This window comes from Tympanuchus pallidicinctus, unplaced genomic scaffold (assembly GCF_026119805.1).
Source record: "Tympanuchus pallidicinctus isolate F22 unplaced genomic scaffold, pur_lepc_1.0 scaffold18, whole genome shotgun sequence".
In the NCBI taxonomy this organism is placed as follows: Eukaryota; Metazoa; Chordata; class Aves; order Galliformes; family Phasianidae; genus Tympanuchus; species Tympanuchus pallidicinctus.
In genome coordinates, this window is record NW_026294699.1 from 264,139 (window position 1) to 281,853 (window position 17,715).

Here is a 17,715-nt window from a genome sequence, read left to right on the forward strand (position 1 = left end):
GTGCACCGTCTTGCCCAGCTGTTGGTTTGTTTGCTTGTTTGGTAACTCTGGCTTGTTCAGGTGAGAATAATGCCCAATTGGCAGAAGTTAGGATTAAAGAAACATTAATTCTTTGCTTGCTCTTGTCTTCCCTGTGCAGACTGGGACCTGGGCGTGTGCTTGCACTATGAATGTAAGAGGAAGCAGTTGCGAAAACCTGGCATCTTCAATTCCTGGATTGATCTCAAAGCGACGTACAGGGTGAGAAAAACCAGTAAGCTGGAACATAGGTCTGTGTTATAACCTCAGATGCTAATTGTATCACACCTACCAGGCAGCACTGTGTTCCAGTAATTAGAGTTACCCGACTTCTTTCATTCTGTGTTGTTGCACAAATAACAAACTGCATGTCTTATGACTGTAAACTTTAATAGAAATCATAATGCTAGGGAAGTAACGTGTTGTTAGATAAATTACTGATAATTGTTGGAGAATTTTTGAGCTATTCTTCTTTTCCTAGCATCTTTTGCTTGCTTGCTGCCTGGACTTCCCTGTTTTTCCTACACTGCTCTTACTGTCTTACATTGCTACCTAGAAAGTAGTGATCCTTGTCTGCTCAGCAGTTACATCAGGACGTAGTGTGGGAACTGTATTCTGACCAGAACAGTACTAGTACTGATCAGAGCAGTGCTAGTAACACTGAAAATGGATATCTACTGAGGAAATGAAAGATTGTTTTTATGGTGGTGGGTTTTTTCTTGGTTGGTTTTTCGGTCTACACACAAACAGGAGTTCTGTTGCAGCCAAGGAAACATTCAAAGGAGCGATCCAGGAGTTTGCCTGTCCCTAGTGCTGGAGCTCAGGCAGCAGATTTAGATCTCTAAAGTCAAACAACGTGATCAAGGGGAGAACCAGGGAGTCATATCTTTCCTTATTTAATATACTTGGCACATGCATATTGCAAAGGCCTAAGTTTAAAAATATATATATACAACAGTTTAAGCATCTCAAGATGTATTGTAATTGTATTCTTCGAGGCTGTTCTTTCTGTTAAGGCCTTTATTGATGTAAGGCATGAAGTGCAAATGGATGATTGCTGAACAAAGGTAGAGTGGATTAGTTTAAGACTGGAAGAGGAAGGAATCATTGTTCTTTCCATTCTTATCTGCTGTTGGTAATGCACGTGCTTTTTTATGCTCACTTATCACAGTAGTAACATGAAGAAATCTGACTTGCACAATGGCAGTGGGAGATTTATTATTCCTTAGGTGATATTTTGGAAGTGCTTTTCACTCCACTGTGAACTGCTGCATCTTAACCAGCCGCATGTTTCTCCTTAGGCCTTCTATAACAGAAAGCCTAAAGGGCTGAGTGGTGCTTTACAGGATTTGGGGCTGGCTTTTGTTGGACGGGAACATTCTGGTAAGTGTGATCTGATGAATCTCTCTCTGTATATGAATATATATAATATTATTTCCAGATAGTCCAGACTGTAGCCTTCTGGTCAATAAAACCATCCAAGTAGAAACAGCTGAGAGGTCAGAGTTTGCCATTTTTATTCTCATGCTTAATTTTAGAATTCCCTCCCAGAGCTTTTGTGTGTGCGTGCTCCACAATATCAAGTTCTGAGTTGCTTGGACATGAAAGGAAAAAGCGAGGAAGGGATAAGGAAACTTGATCTTACCTGACAGCTCATGAGTAGCTTATGAGTATGAAAGAATACAAACATAATATTAATTTTTGATATAGTTAATACGAAATAGGAAGGATTTTAACAGTTGTGGCTATATATTCAGCTACACGACTTCTTAAGTGTATGTACATGTTACTTTTCCTAGTGTATGGAAATGTTACTTGTCCTCTAATAAGAACTGTCAGCAGTAGTAGATTAAAAGGAAGATATCAATATATAACCATACTTTTGAAGGGTTGGATGATTCTCGGAATACTGCTCGTCTTGCTTGGAGGCTGATTTGTGATGGGTGTGTGCTGAAGATTAGTAAATCTTTGGATAAGGTTGGTCACTATTTCATATCTTTCCTCTACTAGTCTTGTAGCCTGAAATACAAGTGAAGGGTGAATCTTGAGTATGAACTGAACAGAATACCCTTAGGCTGACACTCTTGTTAGTTTTGTGCAGTGATTCCTAAAGCTTCTGGCTATTTACTTTCCAAAATCTCTTTTTGTTAATGGACTCCTAGTCCTGTCCTAGGAAGAACTTAATTTCCAGAACGCTGAATACCAACTCTGCTGACAAGACTCTGCCAGGAAGTAGCAGCAGCCTTGAAACATCCAGAGATGGATCTTGCAAGGCAAGCTCTCCGGCAGAGAGAAACCACAATGGTACTGCCGGAATTATGGTAAATTCCCGTGTACAATCTGCAGAACGGGCCACTTGCAGTGATTGCACCCCAGACATGCATGTTGTATCTGGCAGCAGCTCAAGGATTGATTTCCGTGAGGAAGTCCGAAGCTCTTCCACAGTATCTGCTGACAGATTTCCTCTTCTTGGACACGCACAGCAATCTCACAGTACTTTGTCACCAGGCATTCAGCAAGGATTGAACAGCGGGCATCTCATGAGCGCAGCAAGGTACAGCTCTCCAGTGTGTGGGTCAGGACTAGTACTTGTCTCCACCACCATCTCCTCAGTTAACACCTCCAGTGAGGATACAGGCACTCATTCTGATTGCTTGTCTCTGCTAGCTGACTGGGAAGATGTAGCTCTAATACCTAAATCTCAGTCTGAACCAAATTCAGACTGCGTTCAATCTGAGGAGGACTCAAGTACAGACATCTTAACTGTGTCTGAAGAAAAAACAATTCCAAAGCAATCGGCTGAGATCAGTTCAGGTGATCAAAGTTTGGGGAAAACTCTGGTACCCACAGAACCTCCTGGATCTATCGTTTACAAAAGTCCTGATACTACTATCTATAATGTAGGAATGGTACAAAGGCAGACTTCAAATCTTTCTGCCTTTAAGATCCCATCTGCAAAGGTAAATGCTATTTCTTCCCAATCAGTATTAATGAGAAATTATTCTGCTCCTTCTGAGGTTCCCAAAAGAAAGCCAACCAGTCCAGCAGCACTCCCACCAGCAAAAAAACAGTCTTTTGCTATCTATCAAGAGAAAACTCTGTCTTCAGATCATGCCTTACCTTTGAGAAATTTGAATTTGTCCAAAGCATCTCGCGCCATTCTGAGCTCCACAGTCAATCCAAATCAGTCTGTAACAGCTGTGCAAAATGAAAGACTAACTCCCCCTCTGTGTAACTGTGGTCGAAGGGCTAAAAGGCTCTATGTGTCAAATGCAGGTCCAAATCATGGCAAGGCTTTTTTCTGTTGTCCTGTTGGCAGGCGTGAAGGTAATAAGAGAAGTTGTGGATACTTCAAGTGGGAAAATGCATTTCTAAAAGAGAAATCTCTTGATATCACCATGAATGTAGATGCTTTGACCTCTCCTGGAACGTGCCCCAGCACTTCAGGAAATGATTCCAACAAATATTTGTTCCTCAGACCATCTATGAGAACTTGAAGCTTTTTAATTTGGTGGTTTGAATCTGAATCTCAGTTAACTGTAGTTAATGAAACTGGGGCAGTCCAGTGTCAAATACATGTTCTCAGCAGAGGATGAAAATAATGCTGCTTGGCTAATGTGGATGAAAATTGCAGTGTTTAAGCACACAAACATACCCATGTTGACAAGGTTGGAATGAGACAGAACAAATCACTGTGCTGCAGTTAAGGTGTGAGCAGCTGCTGTTACGTATCTTAAACTCCTACTTCATCATCACGTGCCTTAAATTCTTTGCTAATTGAGTCCTCAAACAATTTAATGATGTAGATTTTGCTTTTATACTATTTTTACTAAATATACTTGTAGAGATTTTTAACTGTAACTGTTAAATATGTATTTGTAAGTTATCATGCTGCTCAGAAGTGATTACTGAAGCAAGTGCTGTAGTAAATTCTTGTGATTTTTCTCATTTCAGAAATAATAAAGATAAAATGCAGTTTAAAGATGGTCCATTAAGTTTATTTAACACATCATCTACTGCCCTGCCCTCCTTATAAGAGAACTGTTGTGTCATTTGTGCCTGCCTGCTTTTGTGCTCTCCATGTGGCACTGGGGCAGCTGAGTGCTGGGGGTCAGGTGAGACTTAGTGAAAATGTCAACTAAGAGACATCATGTATCTTCACATTACTGTGTAAATCAGCATTATCTTATTTTGTTTAGAGAAACAAACAAAGCAAAAAGGCACTGGAACCCACACGCTATGTTAAAGCAGCAACACAACCCAAAACCCAAAGCATTCTAATATCTCCTCCACTCCTTCTGGCGTAGTTCATTTCTTCGGATCTTCCCGCTAATGGTTTTTGGCAGCTCTCGAACAAACTCCATCTAATGGGAAAGGGAAGGAATTACAGTACAAAATAATTCATTTCAGATGTGACTTCCCCTTGGAAGCCTCACAAGCGGTGTAATAGTTGATACGTGCTTTCTTATGGTCATGACAATTTCTTAAAGAATTTGGATAATTGACGACTCACTTTCCGAGGATACTTGTATGGAGCAGTAGCTTTCTTAACGTGGTCTTGTAGCTCTTTCATCATTTTTTCTGGATCATGTGAGACGTAGTTGGGCGTTAAAACAACAAAGGCTTTCACTACCTTGAAGACAATAAGGGAACAGAAGGTCAAGCGATGATAAAACATCATACAACAGTCAGATTTGAAAGATTGGTTTAACTTTCACATTTACCAAACGTTCATGTGCAAACTGCAGAATAACAAATACGACAAACAGCTATGCCAATGTTGTGTGTTTGTCTGGACTATGGGGATAGTCAAAAGGGGAAATAGTGGAATGCAGAGGAAAAGCTTCAAATTGTGCTTTGGTTATGTTGGATGTGGGGTAATAACCGTGGTCTGTTTTTCTGGTTAGACATATCTGACAGAGTAGAAATGCCAATTTGTTTTTATTCAGTTCCAAAATTCCATCACTGGGTAGACTAATCCACTGGAAGCTGGTCTTCCTCAGCCACGGAGTGCTTAAACCTCCCTTTTACCTAAAATGTGCTTGTTTACCTCTCCCCTGATGGGGTCTGGACTGCTGACAACTGCTGATTCCACCACTGCAGGATGCTCTATTAGAGCACTTTCTACTTCAAATGGTCCGATGCGGTATCTTTAGAATGGAGATAAAGGTTCTTTATTTGTACTTGACACACACAAACACATCTTGTCTGAATCAGCTCTATTATTTGTGCTGGCAGATGTATTGTTAATCAGTTTGATTTACCCAGCAGAATTAATGACGTCATCAGCTCTCCCAACAAACCAGAAATATCCATCTTCATCCATGAGCCCCCTGTCTCCAGTAACATAGAAATCCCCACGGACCGTTGCCTTTGTTTTCTCTGGATCATCCTAGGAAATATTAAATTGTGTTTCGCTTAAAGGCTACTTGGAAAATAAAATAAATTGCATTCTAGTAGATTCATGATCAGCAGGAATATTCAGTGGGACATTAATAATAAGCAACAATAGATTATTAATTCACTATTATCAGCCCATAAAGCAAGACATAGTTGATGATTGGACAAGATGGCCTCTTCCAACCTTAATGATTCCATGATAATAGGCTGATATCATCTCCAAAATTTAATGTAGTTTCCTGTTGTAAGAACTGAGAGCACTGTGTTTGTTTTTCTGATTCTGGGACTGAACATTTGAACTGAAATGGAAACAAAAAACGCTGTGCTCAAAACACTAGATGGAGCCCAGTTCTGTACTGAAGGTAGTTGAACAGTGTCCCCACTTCTCAGATGGGGTTTCTAGCCCTCTGACCAAAGGGTATTTGGGGACTCGGGGAGCAAGCTGTTAGAGATTTCCCTTTTTATTAAGCCAATAATAAAAAAAAAAAAGTGGATTCAGCTTGCTAGGCAAGGCGCTGTCATCGACCAACTAACAACTTGTGTATGTAGACTAAGCAGCTGCATGAAAAGAAAAGGAAATTCTTTCCTTCCCAGGGGTTTTTAGACATCTAAGCAGTATATGTAAATGAAATGAGGCACGGATTCCTTGGCAGAGACTTAACATGGCATCTGCTTTTGCTGGAGAAGCGTTCTTACAGTATAGCAAGTAAAGAGGAAAAGTGGTCTTGTAGGTTTTACTTTGATGGCAATGTCTCCTTCTTTTCCAGGAGGCAGAATATTACCGTTTTCATCTATAATCTGAAAATAAGCAAAACAAAACTTTATTGTCTTTGAGCCAAATTGAAAAGCATTATATTAATATTATAGAATCTTAATACCATTTAAAATTATTTGGAGCATTGGAGGTGAGTCTGACCCTGAAATTACAGTGTCAGCTTAATGCAAATCCACTGTACCTCACACTGTTTTTTATCTGAGCAATTCCCAGTACTATGAAAACGTAATGAACTTAGTAAGACTCCAAAGAGGTTAAGTAATGAACGTGAAAACAGAAGAAGCTGCTAAAAGGCTTAGAAAGGTAATAAAAATCTCAAACTATATTGCAAATATTGCCAGAATTTACTTCATCAGCTTTGTTATCCCCAAAGAAATAAGTTCGCCCTCTTTGTTTACTCAGTAATTTGACTTCCATCATTGCCTTCCCATCCAATAGTGCGCTGTCATCTATGTCATCCCACTGAGGCTGGTGCAAGAGGTGTGACTGCTCACTTCCACACTGCGTTTGGGTCAGTAACGTACTTGTAATCCATTCCTTGTGGAATGATGCTGCATAGCACAGTGCCACGCTAAAGCTCTTAAACCTCTTTGATGGCAACTGACTATCTGAGAGATGGCAGTGCCACCAGAGGTGCCATACCTTGACATCATACCCTGGAGATGGCTTTCCCATAGAGCCAGGTTTAATTTCCATTCCTTTAAAATTTCCACAGACCAGCACCTGTAATCAATATTTTTCTCAGTCAAACAGTGGCTTGTATATTCAGTCTTTAGCTTAGGTTCAGAAGACTCAGCTAACATAACAAACTTCTGTAGGAAATAATGATCCCTTCATTATAATCATACATCCAGTGAAATAAATGACTCTCTGGAAATCTTGCCCAGAACCGCAAACAGTGTGAGCATTCCAAAGGTAGAGTTCAAAGCAGAATTTGGAAGGAGGTCATGAAGAGTGCGTCTCACGTGAAGACCAGGCCTTGGATTTTTTTGGGAGTCTTATGAGTTGAAAAAACTGTGTTTTCATTGTTACCTATTGGAATTGACTTTTTCCCTAAAAGTCACAACTGCTGTAATAGTGATGATGAGTTTGTGTTGCTGGGATGTGGTGAAGTGAGGAGGAGTACGTAAACCTAATACAACTGTGTACAATCTTTTTAATGGCTTTTTCTTGGCAAACTGAATAGAATTTATACGCTTTTCACCTGTAAAGCTTAACGTACAGTTTCTGTTTGTCCGTAGCCTTCATGGATATCCAGCCCCGTCCATGCTTTCCACTCAGCCATCACCTCGGGGTTGACTGGCTCCCCGGCGCTCACACAGTGCCGCAGGCTGTTGAATGTGCAGCTGGAAAGAGAAAGCAAATGACTCCAGTTATGTCTACTGTGTCCCATTTGCTGCAGTATTCCTGCACTGTGGGGGACCTTTCTACACAAATTGCTGTTCCATTTGAACTGTGCAGAGCTAAACAATGACAAATCTGAAAATAGCAGAAGAAAGAAAGAAAAAAAAGCTTTCTGTTTTACTTCTGTATTATTTGGAAAATCTAATAATGCGATGTTTCCAGTCCTAGAGTCTGAACTGGAGCCTGGACCAAGGAGGAATAATGAAGTTCAACCCTGCCAGTGAGAACCCAGTGAGGCCGAGATGTCTCTCATACGTGTCACTGACCGTACCGACACACACTTCATGGGGAGCACACTACTGGTGGGACATAGGAGGGGAACAGAGGGAAGGAGAATGTGACAGTAAAAGTATTTCTGAGTGTTAAGTATGATACCATGCTGCCTTCGACTGTCGCTTACAAAGTCTAAGGTGGTACCTGAAGCATTTATTCTGACTTTATTCACAATAAATGAGACTTAAGGTGTTGAGAAACACACAGTCTGAGTTCCTGTTTACCTCTGTGAATGTGGAACAAAATCAGAGAGCTGAGCACTTGGCACACTGCTTTGATGGAAGACACTGCTGGGGACATGGCCTCGGCTTACCTGGGCGGCTGGTGCTGCACGAGCATTCGGTAGGCAGTTGGGGCTGAGCAGAAGACAGTTATGGGAAACCTTGACAGGCTCTAAGGAGTTCAGAATAGTAAAAACCAATGTGGTCAATATAGGCTGTGAGGTCTCATCTGCAATATAAGAGATGTAATGGCATCTGCCTGCATCAGGCTTATGAAACACACAAAATATTAGTGTCTTAAAATTATAATATTAGTGTAGCACAGCAGTTACATTTATTTAGTTTTTTTTTTTCTCCAAAACAGAATCTGCATCATGTTACAATGGGTTCGTTACGCCAGAGCTTTGCACTCCGAGAAGGTCTGAACTCCTCCTAGCGGAGCTGCTTTGTAATTGCAATTTAGGGAGAAAAAAAGTGAAATCCTAAACCTACGTTTTTAGATGTCCTCCAGGACTAAAACTGAAAGCGTTCTCCAACACAGCCTGGTGTTACCTAGCAGCTCCCACCACCTCAGAAGGGGTGAAGTGGCGGTACTCTTTTACAAAGGGTAAGAAGTTGTGTGTGGAGAATGGAAGACAATATGATATTGATGGCATTTGTTAAAGGAATTCAGCCTTGCTGCCTCCTTACCCCTTACCACTGAGTTACACGGTGCAGGCAACCAGCACTCTCACTTATCTATTAAAGTCACTCATTTTAAGAACAGATTAGCTTTGCAGATCCCAGCCCAGTCTCCTCTGTGTTTCATTTCTAGGACTAACAGCAAACAGCTGCAAGGTTGGCTCCCCCACATACCTCAAAGACAGCAGGCGGGCTGAACTGCGGCATCTTATGCACAAATAAACATGCCCCTTGACTCCATGCTGAAAAAATGCTCCACGCTGCTTTGGCCCAGCCCGTGTCTGAGGTATTCCAATATATATCTGAAGAGGTCAGGTTCAGCCAGTACCTGATAGCAGAAGGAAGCATAGCCTACAGTCCATACTTAGCAGAAATAAAGCAAGTAGTAAAACATCATGAGATGTGCCAGGGAAGCGAATCCGGCACTGTTTGGCTTGGTTAAGTAGCATTTAGATAGACCTGAATGGCTGAGCATGACCAGGTCCTGGCAATGGCAGGGTGCAGCAGGATGGACCGATGCTGCATGTTTCCAAGGGAAGTTGTAGAGATGGAGCAGCAAAACCTACCTCAGGATGTGCTGGTGCATGAATATAAGATTGCTTGACTCACTGTTAGTGACAAGGATGGTTTTGGTTTACCGCATATGGTTTGTTATTCTCTTCCAGTTAGACTGAAGTGCACTGCCCTATCAATTTTATAAACAATATTGCTTTATAAATCTGGAGATTCTGAATTATCAGCATTTCATTCCTCTAGGAGCTCTGTTGAACCCAAGCACACAGGAACCCAGAAGCCTGTCAGACCCACGTTCTCCCATTTTGGATATGGACTTTATGAACTTAATGCTGATGTTCATTTGGTGGACTGTCTGTTAAGTGCTAGCTTACTTGTTGGACACACGGCAAAAGAGTTATCAAAAGTTAAAGAAAATGTTAAAAAGAAGTTAGTATGTCTATTTGGCTGCTACATTCCATGCACACTAGGACAGCTGGACTCAAGATGTGCCTTGTTTCCTGGGAAAAACAACCAATCAAACAAATCTTGGTTGGGTCTCACAGAAGGGTTGTTTTTTAAAGCAGCAAAACAAACGTTTCTGGTTAAACCTTGCGTTTCTCTTCCTTCTGCCACACCACCAATCTGTCTGACGAAGCAGTGGACATACCTTCCACTCACTGTGAGGCCAATACCATAGCTGCAGTGGGAATGTTCCGCCATTTTTGGAGCTCCCGTTGTCCCACTAGTAAAATAGATGGCCATGGGGTGTTGAGACTTCGTGGTTACGCACCGGTGATCAGATGGAGCATTTCTTTAAAATGAACAAAATGAGGAGTGAAATGATTTGTGTGACTTACACATTCCTGAAGATGTTCAGAATAACCTCTGCAGCAATCAGAAGTGCCAAAACCATTTATGTTTTTCCACTGTGCAGACCCAGAAGGATGAGAACACATTGGCACCTGCAGCATTTCTCATCCAAAGCAAATGGAAACACTCTTATCTTTACTGAAACACCGTCACAGTGGTGGTTACTCACTTCAGGAGATCCTTGAAGCTCAGCCATCCCTCTCGGTGGCTCTCTGACACCAGCAACTTGAACTTCAGAGATGGGCAGTCAGCCTCTACTGACTCTACAGCTGATGCAACAGAGTCATCGGTGATTATGCCCTTTGCCTTGGATTTCTGTAGGCGATAGACAATGTCCTTTGCTGTCAGCTGCTGTGTGCCAGGAATCAGGACGGTTCCTAAACAGGAGCAAGTGGAATGGAAAAAATAGCTTGTATGTTGCTTAATAATTCTTGTACTACTAAGACTTCAGCTTACTTGGTGGTTTTGAGTGAGACAATGCTGTACTGAAAGCAGGATTTGTCCCTACGTTTGTAAACATACTGACTTCCTTGGTGGATTGAATTCTGTGTGAGGATGGGCACAAGTTAGGAGGTACCAGGCTGGACATGGGATGACTAAAAGAAATCAAGGGAAGAACTTTCCTTGGTCTGAAGACACCTCCCAAGAACCATGCCATCCTTCTGGACCTAATTTCTTTACCTTACCCCCATAGTGTTTGTGGGGCACCATGACATTCTGAGCTGAAAACATCGGCAAACTGAGCAGGTAACAGATCCCACAGGGGCCATGTGAAACACCTGGCTAAATGTGGGCCAGCTTCACTGCAAGGTTGCAAGAAGGTACATTTGGGATGCATCACAAGTGCTGGAGAAAGGAGAATGTCAAAGGAGAGTGGGCTCATAGTGTTTCCTTAACACCTAGGGCACATGCAGAACTACACAGAAATGCCACATTTGGCATGAAGGGCATTCCTGTTTTACTAGTTCATCCTCAACAGCATATTTCTAGTTCTGCATGCATGAAGTAGAAAGGACAGGTTTAAGTCACGTTTTCCATCCCCATATGCCCTTTGTATCCTCTCACCAACCTGTTCTCATGCAAGCCACGTTCAGCAGCCACCACTCTGGGATCCGTGGCAGAAGCAGAAGAACTTTGTCCCCACACTGCAGACTACAGGCACCAGAGAGTACATTGGCTGCTTTCCTGGACAGCAATCCCAGCTCCTCAAAGCTCCACTTCACCTCTTCTCCATTGCCATCTACCCACCATAATGCGGGGTTCTTAGGCTTTTTTCCTTCCTATAGAATGAGAGGGTACAGTGCAAATGCTTTGCTTAAGGAACATACCACCTTTACCTTAATTAAGTCTGAGGAAACAAAGCATTTGGCACTAATTCAGTGCTGGAGGAATCCGGGGATGAAGCTGAAATTTGTCACTGGCTCCAAATGAGGCTCTCCTTCAGGAAAAGCTGCCTACAAATATCATGCTAGAAATTCCTTTCCTGAGCTCATGTTGTTTCCCTCTGCAGAGGCTGTCCAGCCTTCTGTTCCTGGCCACAAAAAAAGCTGCCAATGGACACAGCTGCAGCTGAGCTGTGCCTCAGTTTTACAAACTCTCTGAGCTCATTTCCAATTTATTCTTGAATTGGGCTTATTTGTCGCTTCTGAAAATTAGATCTGAGGTTCAAAACCGCAGTGTGATCTCGAATCAACATCCCTCATAACTAACAGATGTGTGAAAAATGAAATGTATGCACACAACGTACTCTTAAGGGCACTGATGCCTTTAGCAGTGACATTGTGTAAGTCACTTCCTGAGCAAAGAAAACTTCATGGAGGCAGCAAGAACATGGTATCTTGCTATCTGTTTGGTGGCAGAATAACACTAAGGTTCATCTTCAGGGAGAAGAGTTTAGTTGTGTACTTCAGATGGCAAAACTCTTCAGGTGTTCATTCCTTGCTTAGTTTGCAGCCTGCCAAAATCCATTCCCCCTGCAAATGGAGCAAATGCTTGCCTTGTGTCAGACAGGAGATACCTCTGCTCTGCTTCTGCTGCCAGGTGGACACCACTGTATTCAGCCCCTCATCATAAAGAACCTGTGGACTGCATCCACAGAGACTAGGACAATATAGTAAGAAGATAGGTCATACACCTACACTTCACCTCTTTTTTTTTTTTTTATTCCCCATCCTTGCTTAGAACTTGTGCCTGTTTGGGCACTCAGAGTGTTTTGCTTTTGTGGACTGATAGCTCTGATAGCTCCTGATGCAAAGATTTCACGACTGTAAAAAGAACGGGGAGGTTTGGCAATACACCGTGTTACTTATTTTGCTGGCAAGCAGTGAGATGTGCGGGGGCTGCGTGCTTTGCCTTGCACACACAGGCGGGGTGCACGTCACAGCTGGTAGGGGAGCCAGCACAAGGCTCCAAGTGCTCCAGTTGGTCTTGTCCTTAAGGCACAAATTTACTCAGGGTCAGTGTCACCAGGGTTACTGATTAAAGGAACACTTGGGCCCACAAACAAGGCAGCATGTGGCCTGAGAGGTTTACAGGTTCAAACTACATGAGATGGTCATGGTATTGTAACCAGAGCACAACTGCAGCAGCATGCTGGATGGATGTGCCTGGCAGCTCTCAGCTTTTCAGCAGCAGAGCAGACAAGTAGTGTTACCTTTTCTACTTCAGTCCATCTGTCTAGCACATCGCTTGCAAAGTTGAAGTACTCTGGCACCTGTGGTCTGTACTGCTGTTTCATGAGTTCGTAACTAAATGGGGTTTGAGCTGGGGAGCTCTGGCTGCAAAGCTGGCGAGATCTTCTCAGGGAAGCATGCAGGGACACGATGCTCAGGGCCTTCAGTAGACACCGCATGGCAGCAGCAGCTCAAGCAGCCTCCAAGAAATGCTGCAGATACAAACCTGGTGTTAGCTATGTAGTTTCAAAACGGCATTTACAAAAAGCAGTGGAATGAGCTGAAATAACAATAGCTGGTATCTGGAATACCGGGAGAGGACAGCTCTGATTCTGCTGCTGGGTCCCTGCCTTCCACAGACCATCACACAGCTGCGATCCCCACCGTGCACCCAACTTGCCATGCTCAGGACGCCCAGCAGGGCACTATGCCCATAAGTCACACCCTTTCCCTCCCTGCAGCTCCCACCCAGCTGCTAGACAGCACTGCTGTTACATAGCAGGGACACTGAAAGCACCTGAACTGTGGCTGCTGGAAATGAAAGGACTGCTGCTGACTGAGAACACTTAAGTAGCAGCGTGGAACTAAGACGGTGCATAGAAAACCAACAGTCCTGTGTGAGTTACTGGCTGACTGCAGTGTTACTTGCTATAAAGGCATCTGCAGTTTACCCTATTAGCACTGGTGTTATGTGCTGTATGAGATGGGGAAAGTTTAAAAGGACCCGAGATAAGGGATTCAAAATGCGGAGCTGTGTTTCTCTACAGTCAGCTTAGCAGGAGGGCAGAAAACTCAACAATCATAATTTTCATGCATTTATTTACAAAATAATACAAACACTGATAGCTCCTTGCTAAATTAATAATCATCCAGCTGTAAACCCACATGATTTCAGTGAATTAATGAAGCAAAGGGACAATTTTTGATCTGTAACATTCAATCTGTTTATGAAAGACAGGAGAGAAACCCAATGAGATGAAAGGTGTGGAGAGGCAAGAACAGGGAATACAGACAGACAAGAGGCATACCTGTCTTGTTCCAGTCTTGGACCGGAAAGCGTCCTGTCCAGCAGCAGCACAGAGACTGTTACCTCACCTCTCAGTCTCTCAGCCCTCCAACAGCTGAGATGCACCTCAGCTTTGGCTGCTTGCACAAATCCAAGATTTTGGTTGCACAGCTCTTCTAGCACTGCTGCTGTGCCCAGTGACCGCTGTCTGTGTCTGTTCCGCGTACTTTGGACTCACACAAGGGGCAGCCAGGTCCCATCTGGAGAGAAGAGTTGACATGTTTCTGCAGAGTTCAGAGTGGAAGCAGAAAGTGAGGTGAAAATCTCTCCTGTTTCCTTCCAATTCCCTGCTCCGACCCCTGGCCCCAGAAAAGCACAGCCTTAGGACCTTGCTTGCTGCAGATAACTCCAGCTTGTTATACTCTGTTTGGGGCAGCACAGGGAACAACAGACCATAACCACAGCAGTGCAGCTGTGTCTGTCAACTCCTGGGGCGCTGCAGCTGGCACAGCATTCTGTAAGCACTCTGCCTCGTGGCCATGGCATTACTATGCTCTTTTTGCCATCAGCCCATGATGAAAGGGCCGCATTCGCCAGGGAGCTGGGGACATGGCTAACTGGCTAGCCTTAATTTGGGGCACCAAGATTTACTCCTAAGGGTTTGGCTGTCAGAGTTCCTCCTGCTCCATTTCTACCCTAAAGCTGCAGCTCCAAGGTCAGCAGAGAGATTGCTAACAGCCATCTGTATCTTTGAAGCCAAGAAGCTCCACATGCTGATCAGAAAAGGTGACACCGCAGCTTTTCTGCAGGCAGGATCTGAATGTTTGCCATGTTGCCCCTGGGGGTTCAGCTCATGTCTGTTGGTGACAAGCAGACACTGAAAAGGAGATGCTAACCAGCTCCTGCAGTGTTCATTTCCACTGAAAAAATGTTCCCCCAAATAGTGAATCTGCTCTCCACCTCACAGCAAAGGGAGACCTGCATTCTGCAGGAGGACATTGTAAAAAGCTTGTTGGAACACAGGCAACAAAATCCTACCAGAAAGTGAATGAACAGCCTGAAAGGGATTCCCTAGCCAGGTCACAATGCTGCAGAGGAGGGTGACAGCAACTAGTTTGTGATTCGCATCAGTAAATTTGCCAGGAGTGTGCAGGCAAAATTTCCAGCTCAGGAAGCAAACCTCATCCTGAGGAGGAATGTTTCTCCCATAACAGCCTGCTTGTATTACTGTTTTGTTAGGGCATAAAGCTGATTTCCAGAGCACGAGTGAATGTTTCCAAACCCCTCAGCACTCCTCACCACAAAGGTACTCTGGTTATGTCTGGGTGATTAATTGCATTCCCCTGGCTCAGCTCATAAGTGCGCAGTACCTTTCCCTCACAGTCAGACACAGCCTGCACAGCTCCACAGACCACTGCCATAAACCTTGAGACCTCAGAGGTTCAGTGACTTCAGAGCTTCATTTGTACATGTATGGGTTGGGAGAGGAACTCAGGGAGAGAAGGCCATCAGGGTTCTGGTGGACGAAGAGCTGGACGTGAGGCAGCAGCGTGCGCTCACAGCCCCGAAGGCCGACTGCATCCTGGGCTGCAGCAGCAGAGGGGGGCGGCGGGCAGCGAGGGGATTGTCCCCCTCTGCTCTGCCCTCGGAGCCCCCAGCTGCAGTGCTGCGTCCAGGCCTGGGGCCCGGCACAGCAAGGGGGGGAGCTGTTGCAGCGGGGCCAGGGCAGGCGATGAAGATGCTCGGAGCTTGGAGCAGCTCTGCTGTGCAGATAGGCTGAGGAGCCAGGGTGTGCAGCATGGAGAGGAGAAGGCTGCAGGGAGACCTCATTGCGGGCTTAAAGGGACTTAAAGGGAGCTTATGAACAGGAAGGGGACCAACTTTTTACAGCAGCAGACAGTGAGAGGACAAGGGAAATGGTGATTTGAAGAAGTAAATACGCAATATATTTTGGCAGCATATCCTTATGATGTACGATGTAGATGTTGAATTGTTGTATAATATGATTAATTCTTGCTTGCAAAACTGTACTAGCTTTTAGATGTGAGTAGTTAATTACGGGCATAGCGTTATAGACTAGAAAGCATTTTGTAAGGCTGTTCTGCTTTAGCCACGGATCTCCAGCAAAAGAAACACAATAATGAAAAGGCACAATCAGGCTTATCAAACATCAAAGAAGATAGGGCTGAAATGCTCCATTCTGGGGGAAGCTTAGAATGCAACATGTGGGTGTTAAGATACTCCCGCTATCCTCCTTATCTTCCTATTTCCCAGTAGATCACTGAAAGACAGGATACAATCTCTATCCCAGAACTAATAGATGTGCGGACAATAATGGCTGCGTAGGCAAATGTTACGATTTTGGTACCTGTAAATTGCTTGTAATAGATGTTCTCCTACTGAACACGCGTCAATGAAGAGAGTTCATCTAGAGGGCAAGCGGCAAAGAACATCGGAAGAAACAACCGACTGGGCTGTCATGGAGCTGAACGGACACTGGATGGCAGCAGAGATCGTGGAATAGAGGGCTGAAACCCTTGTAAGTCACTACCGGAGACAGGCGCCTATCTGTTCATTATCTCGTGAAGGAATGACGAATATGTACTATCTGTGAACATATAAGGAACTTCTAAACATGTAATCTTAAAAGCTCTTATGGTGGAATTAACCCCCAGTGCTTCCTGGTGCAGCTAAAAAAGAATACCTGCTTAACAGTGTTGGAAATATCCAAATAATTTTTGTCAGGACGGTATAAGAGCAGATTTTATTCGCGATTGCAATGGCGGTCATCCAACAAGCACAAGCACACCTATGGACACATCGTGACAGCCTTTATACCCTGTTTGCTTCCCCTTGCCTCCCCCCCTCCCTTGTTTCCCCACTGGCTGGGTACTCCAGGTTCACAATCTTACAGAAGGTTTACATTTGCTATTTACTTGTTAATTTATTTGTTACCTGGTGTCAGTCAGCAGCCATCCTGTTGTTTCCAAGATGTCTTCTCAGTGCTCTCCTTGCCGTATTGATATGGTGATTTTCTTTAAAGTCTTCGTTAAACAAAGAGCACTGGGGATGATGCCAGGCCTTCCGATGTCTCTTCTGGCTCTTCCTCAGGAAGGCCATCACTTGTTCTCTGGTTTGCTCTCGTGCAGGATATTCTTGCAGTGTGTGACAAAATATACAGATATACACCTATATACAGAGTGCGCGTTCCTGGGAAGGTTCGTCCAGAGGATAAGTGCTGTAAACTATCAGAGATCTTCCCCAAGTTAAGTAGAAGGACTCCCAAGAATTACAATGATAGCGGAGATCATGAAATAAAAAAATTATCCAATTCTAATGCAGAAACAACATTTGATTCCCACAACAGTAAGAAAACTTTGCTGGATTGAAATGGATTGAAACTAAAAGAGGGGAAATTTAGGTGAGATGTTAGAAGAAAATCCTTCCCTCAGAGGGCAGAGAGGTGCTGGCATTGCTGCCCAGAGCTGTGGGTCCCCATCCCTGGGGGCTCAGAGCCACGGCTGAGCCTGGGGCAGCTGGAGTTGGGGGACAGGGTGGGGCTGTGAGGGCCATTCCAACCCAACGTGCTGAGATTCTGGGGTATGATTTGTGACCAATATCCCACTAATACTGTGACAAATCCCACTGATAGTTGGCAATTGCTGTAGGGTTAAATGAGTCCTGAAGGCTTGCCAGGAACCAAGTTTTATGTAAGACACAAATGACACCTCCTGTTGTAAATTGTAAAGAATCCCACCAATTTACACCAGTGTACACACTTTCCCCTTCTGCAGCCCAGCTGGACTCTGATTGCCAGCAGCACAACAGCCATGCTCCCAGCAAGGCCTCCTGTGCCATCACGCCTCGCACTGTGTTCCCCACATTGCACACTGCGCTCTG

The 17,715-nt window shown here is 44.0% G+C and overlaps 2 protein-coding genes and 1 long non-coding RNA gene across 5 annotated transcripts in view; 2 read left to right on the top strand and 1 right to left on the bottom strand.

The window, feature by feature from the left end:
• Positions 1-3,819, top strand: part of ERI2 (ERI1 exoribonuclease family member 2) — a 4,928-nt gene extending 1,109 nt beyond the window's left edge. For 2 of the 3 annotated variants that reach the window (XM_052679802.1, XM_052679803.1), the window contains 4 exons: positions 140-240; positions 1,320-1,401; positions 1,907-1,995; positions 2,181-3,819. In XM_052679802.1, the coding sequence (XP_052535762.1) occupies positions 140-240; positions 1,320-1,401; positions 1,907-1,995; positions 2,181-3,515 (1,607 nt within the window). In that variant the 3' untranslated portion in view covers positions 3,516-3,819. Of the gene's footprint in view, positions 1-139; positions 241-1,319; positions 1,402-1,906 lie in introns of all 3 variants that reach the window. The other variant, XM_052679804.1, reaches the window with a different exon arrangement.
• The window catches only part of LOC128079018 (uncharacterized), a 17,543-nt gene extending 1,815 nt beyond the window's left edge, over positions 1-15,728 (top strand). Inside the window, exon 2 of the long non-coding RNA XR_008205950.1 lies at positions 15,628-15,728. This is a non-coding gene — a long non-coding RNA (uncharacterized LOC128079018). The remainder of the gene's footprint in view (positions 1-15,627) is intronic.
• LOC128078999 (acyl-coenzyme A synthetase ACSM3, mitochondrial-like) lies at positions 3,995-14,043 on the bottom strand. The gene is made up of 14 exons (XM_052679810.1): positions 13,838-14,043; positions 12,791-13,021; positions 11,207-11,417; positions 10,307-10,514; positions 9,935-10,078; positions 8,947-9,100; positions 8,184-8,263; positions 7,416-7,539; positions 6,836-6,916; positions 6,115-6,216; positions 5,283-5,410; positions 5,069-5,168; positions 4,532-4,651; positions 3,995-4,382 (listed from the first exon to the last, which is right to left on the bottom strand). The coding sequence occupies exons 2-14, from the start codon at positions 12,986-12,988 to the stop codon at positions 4,296-4,298; spliced, it is 1,737 nt and encodes a 578-aa protein (XP_052535770.1). The 5' UTR covers positions 12,989-13,021; positions 13,838-14,043; the 3' UTR covers positions 3,995-4,295.
• Positions 15,729-17,715: the final 1,987 nt, after the last annotated feature.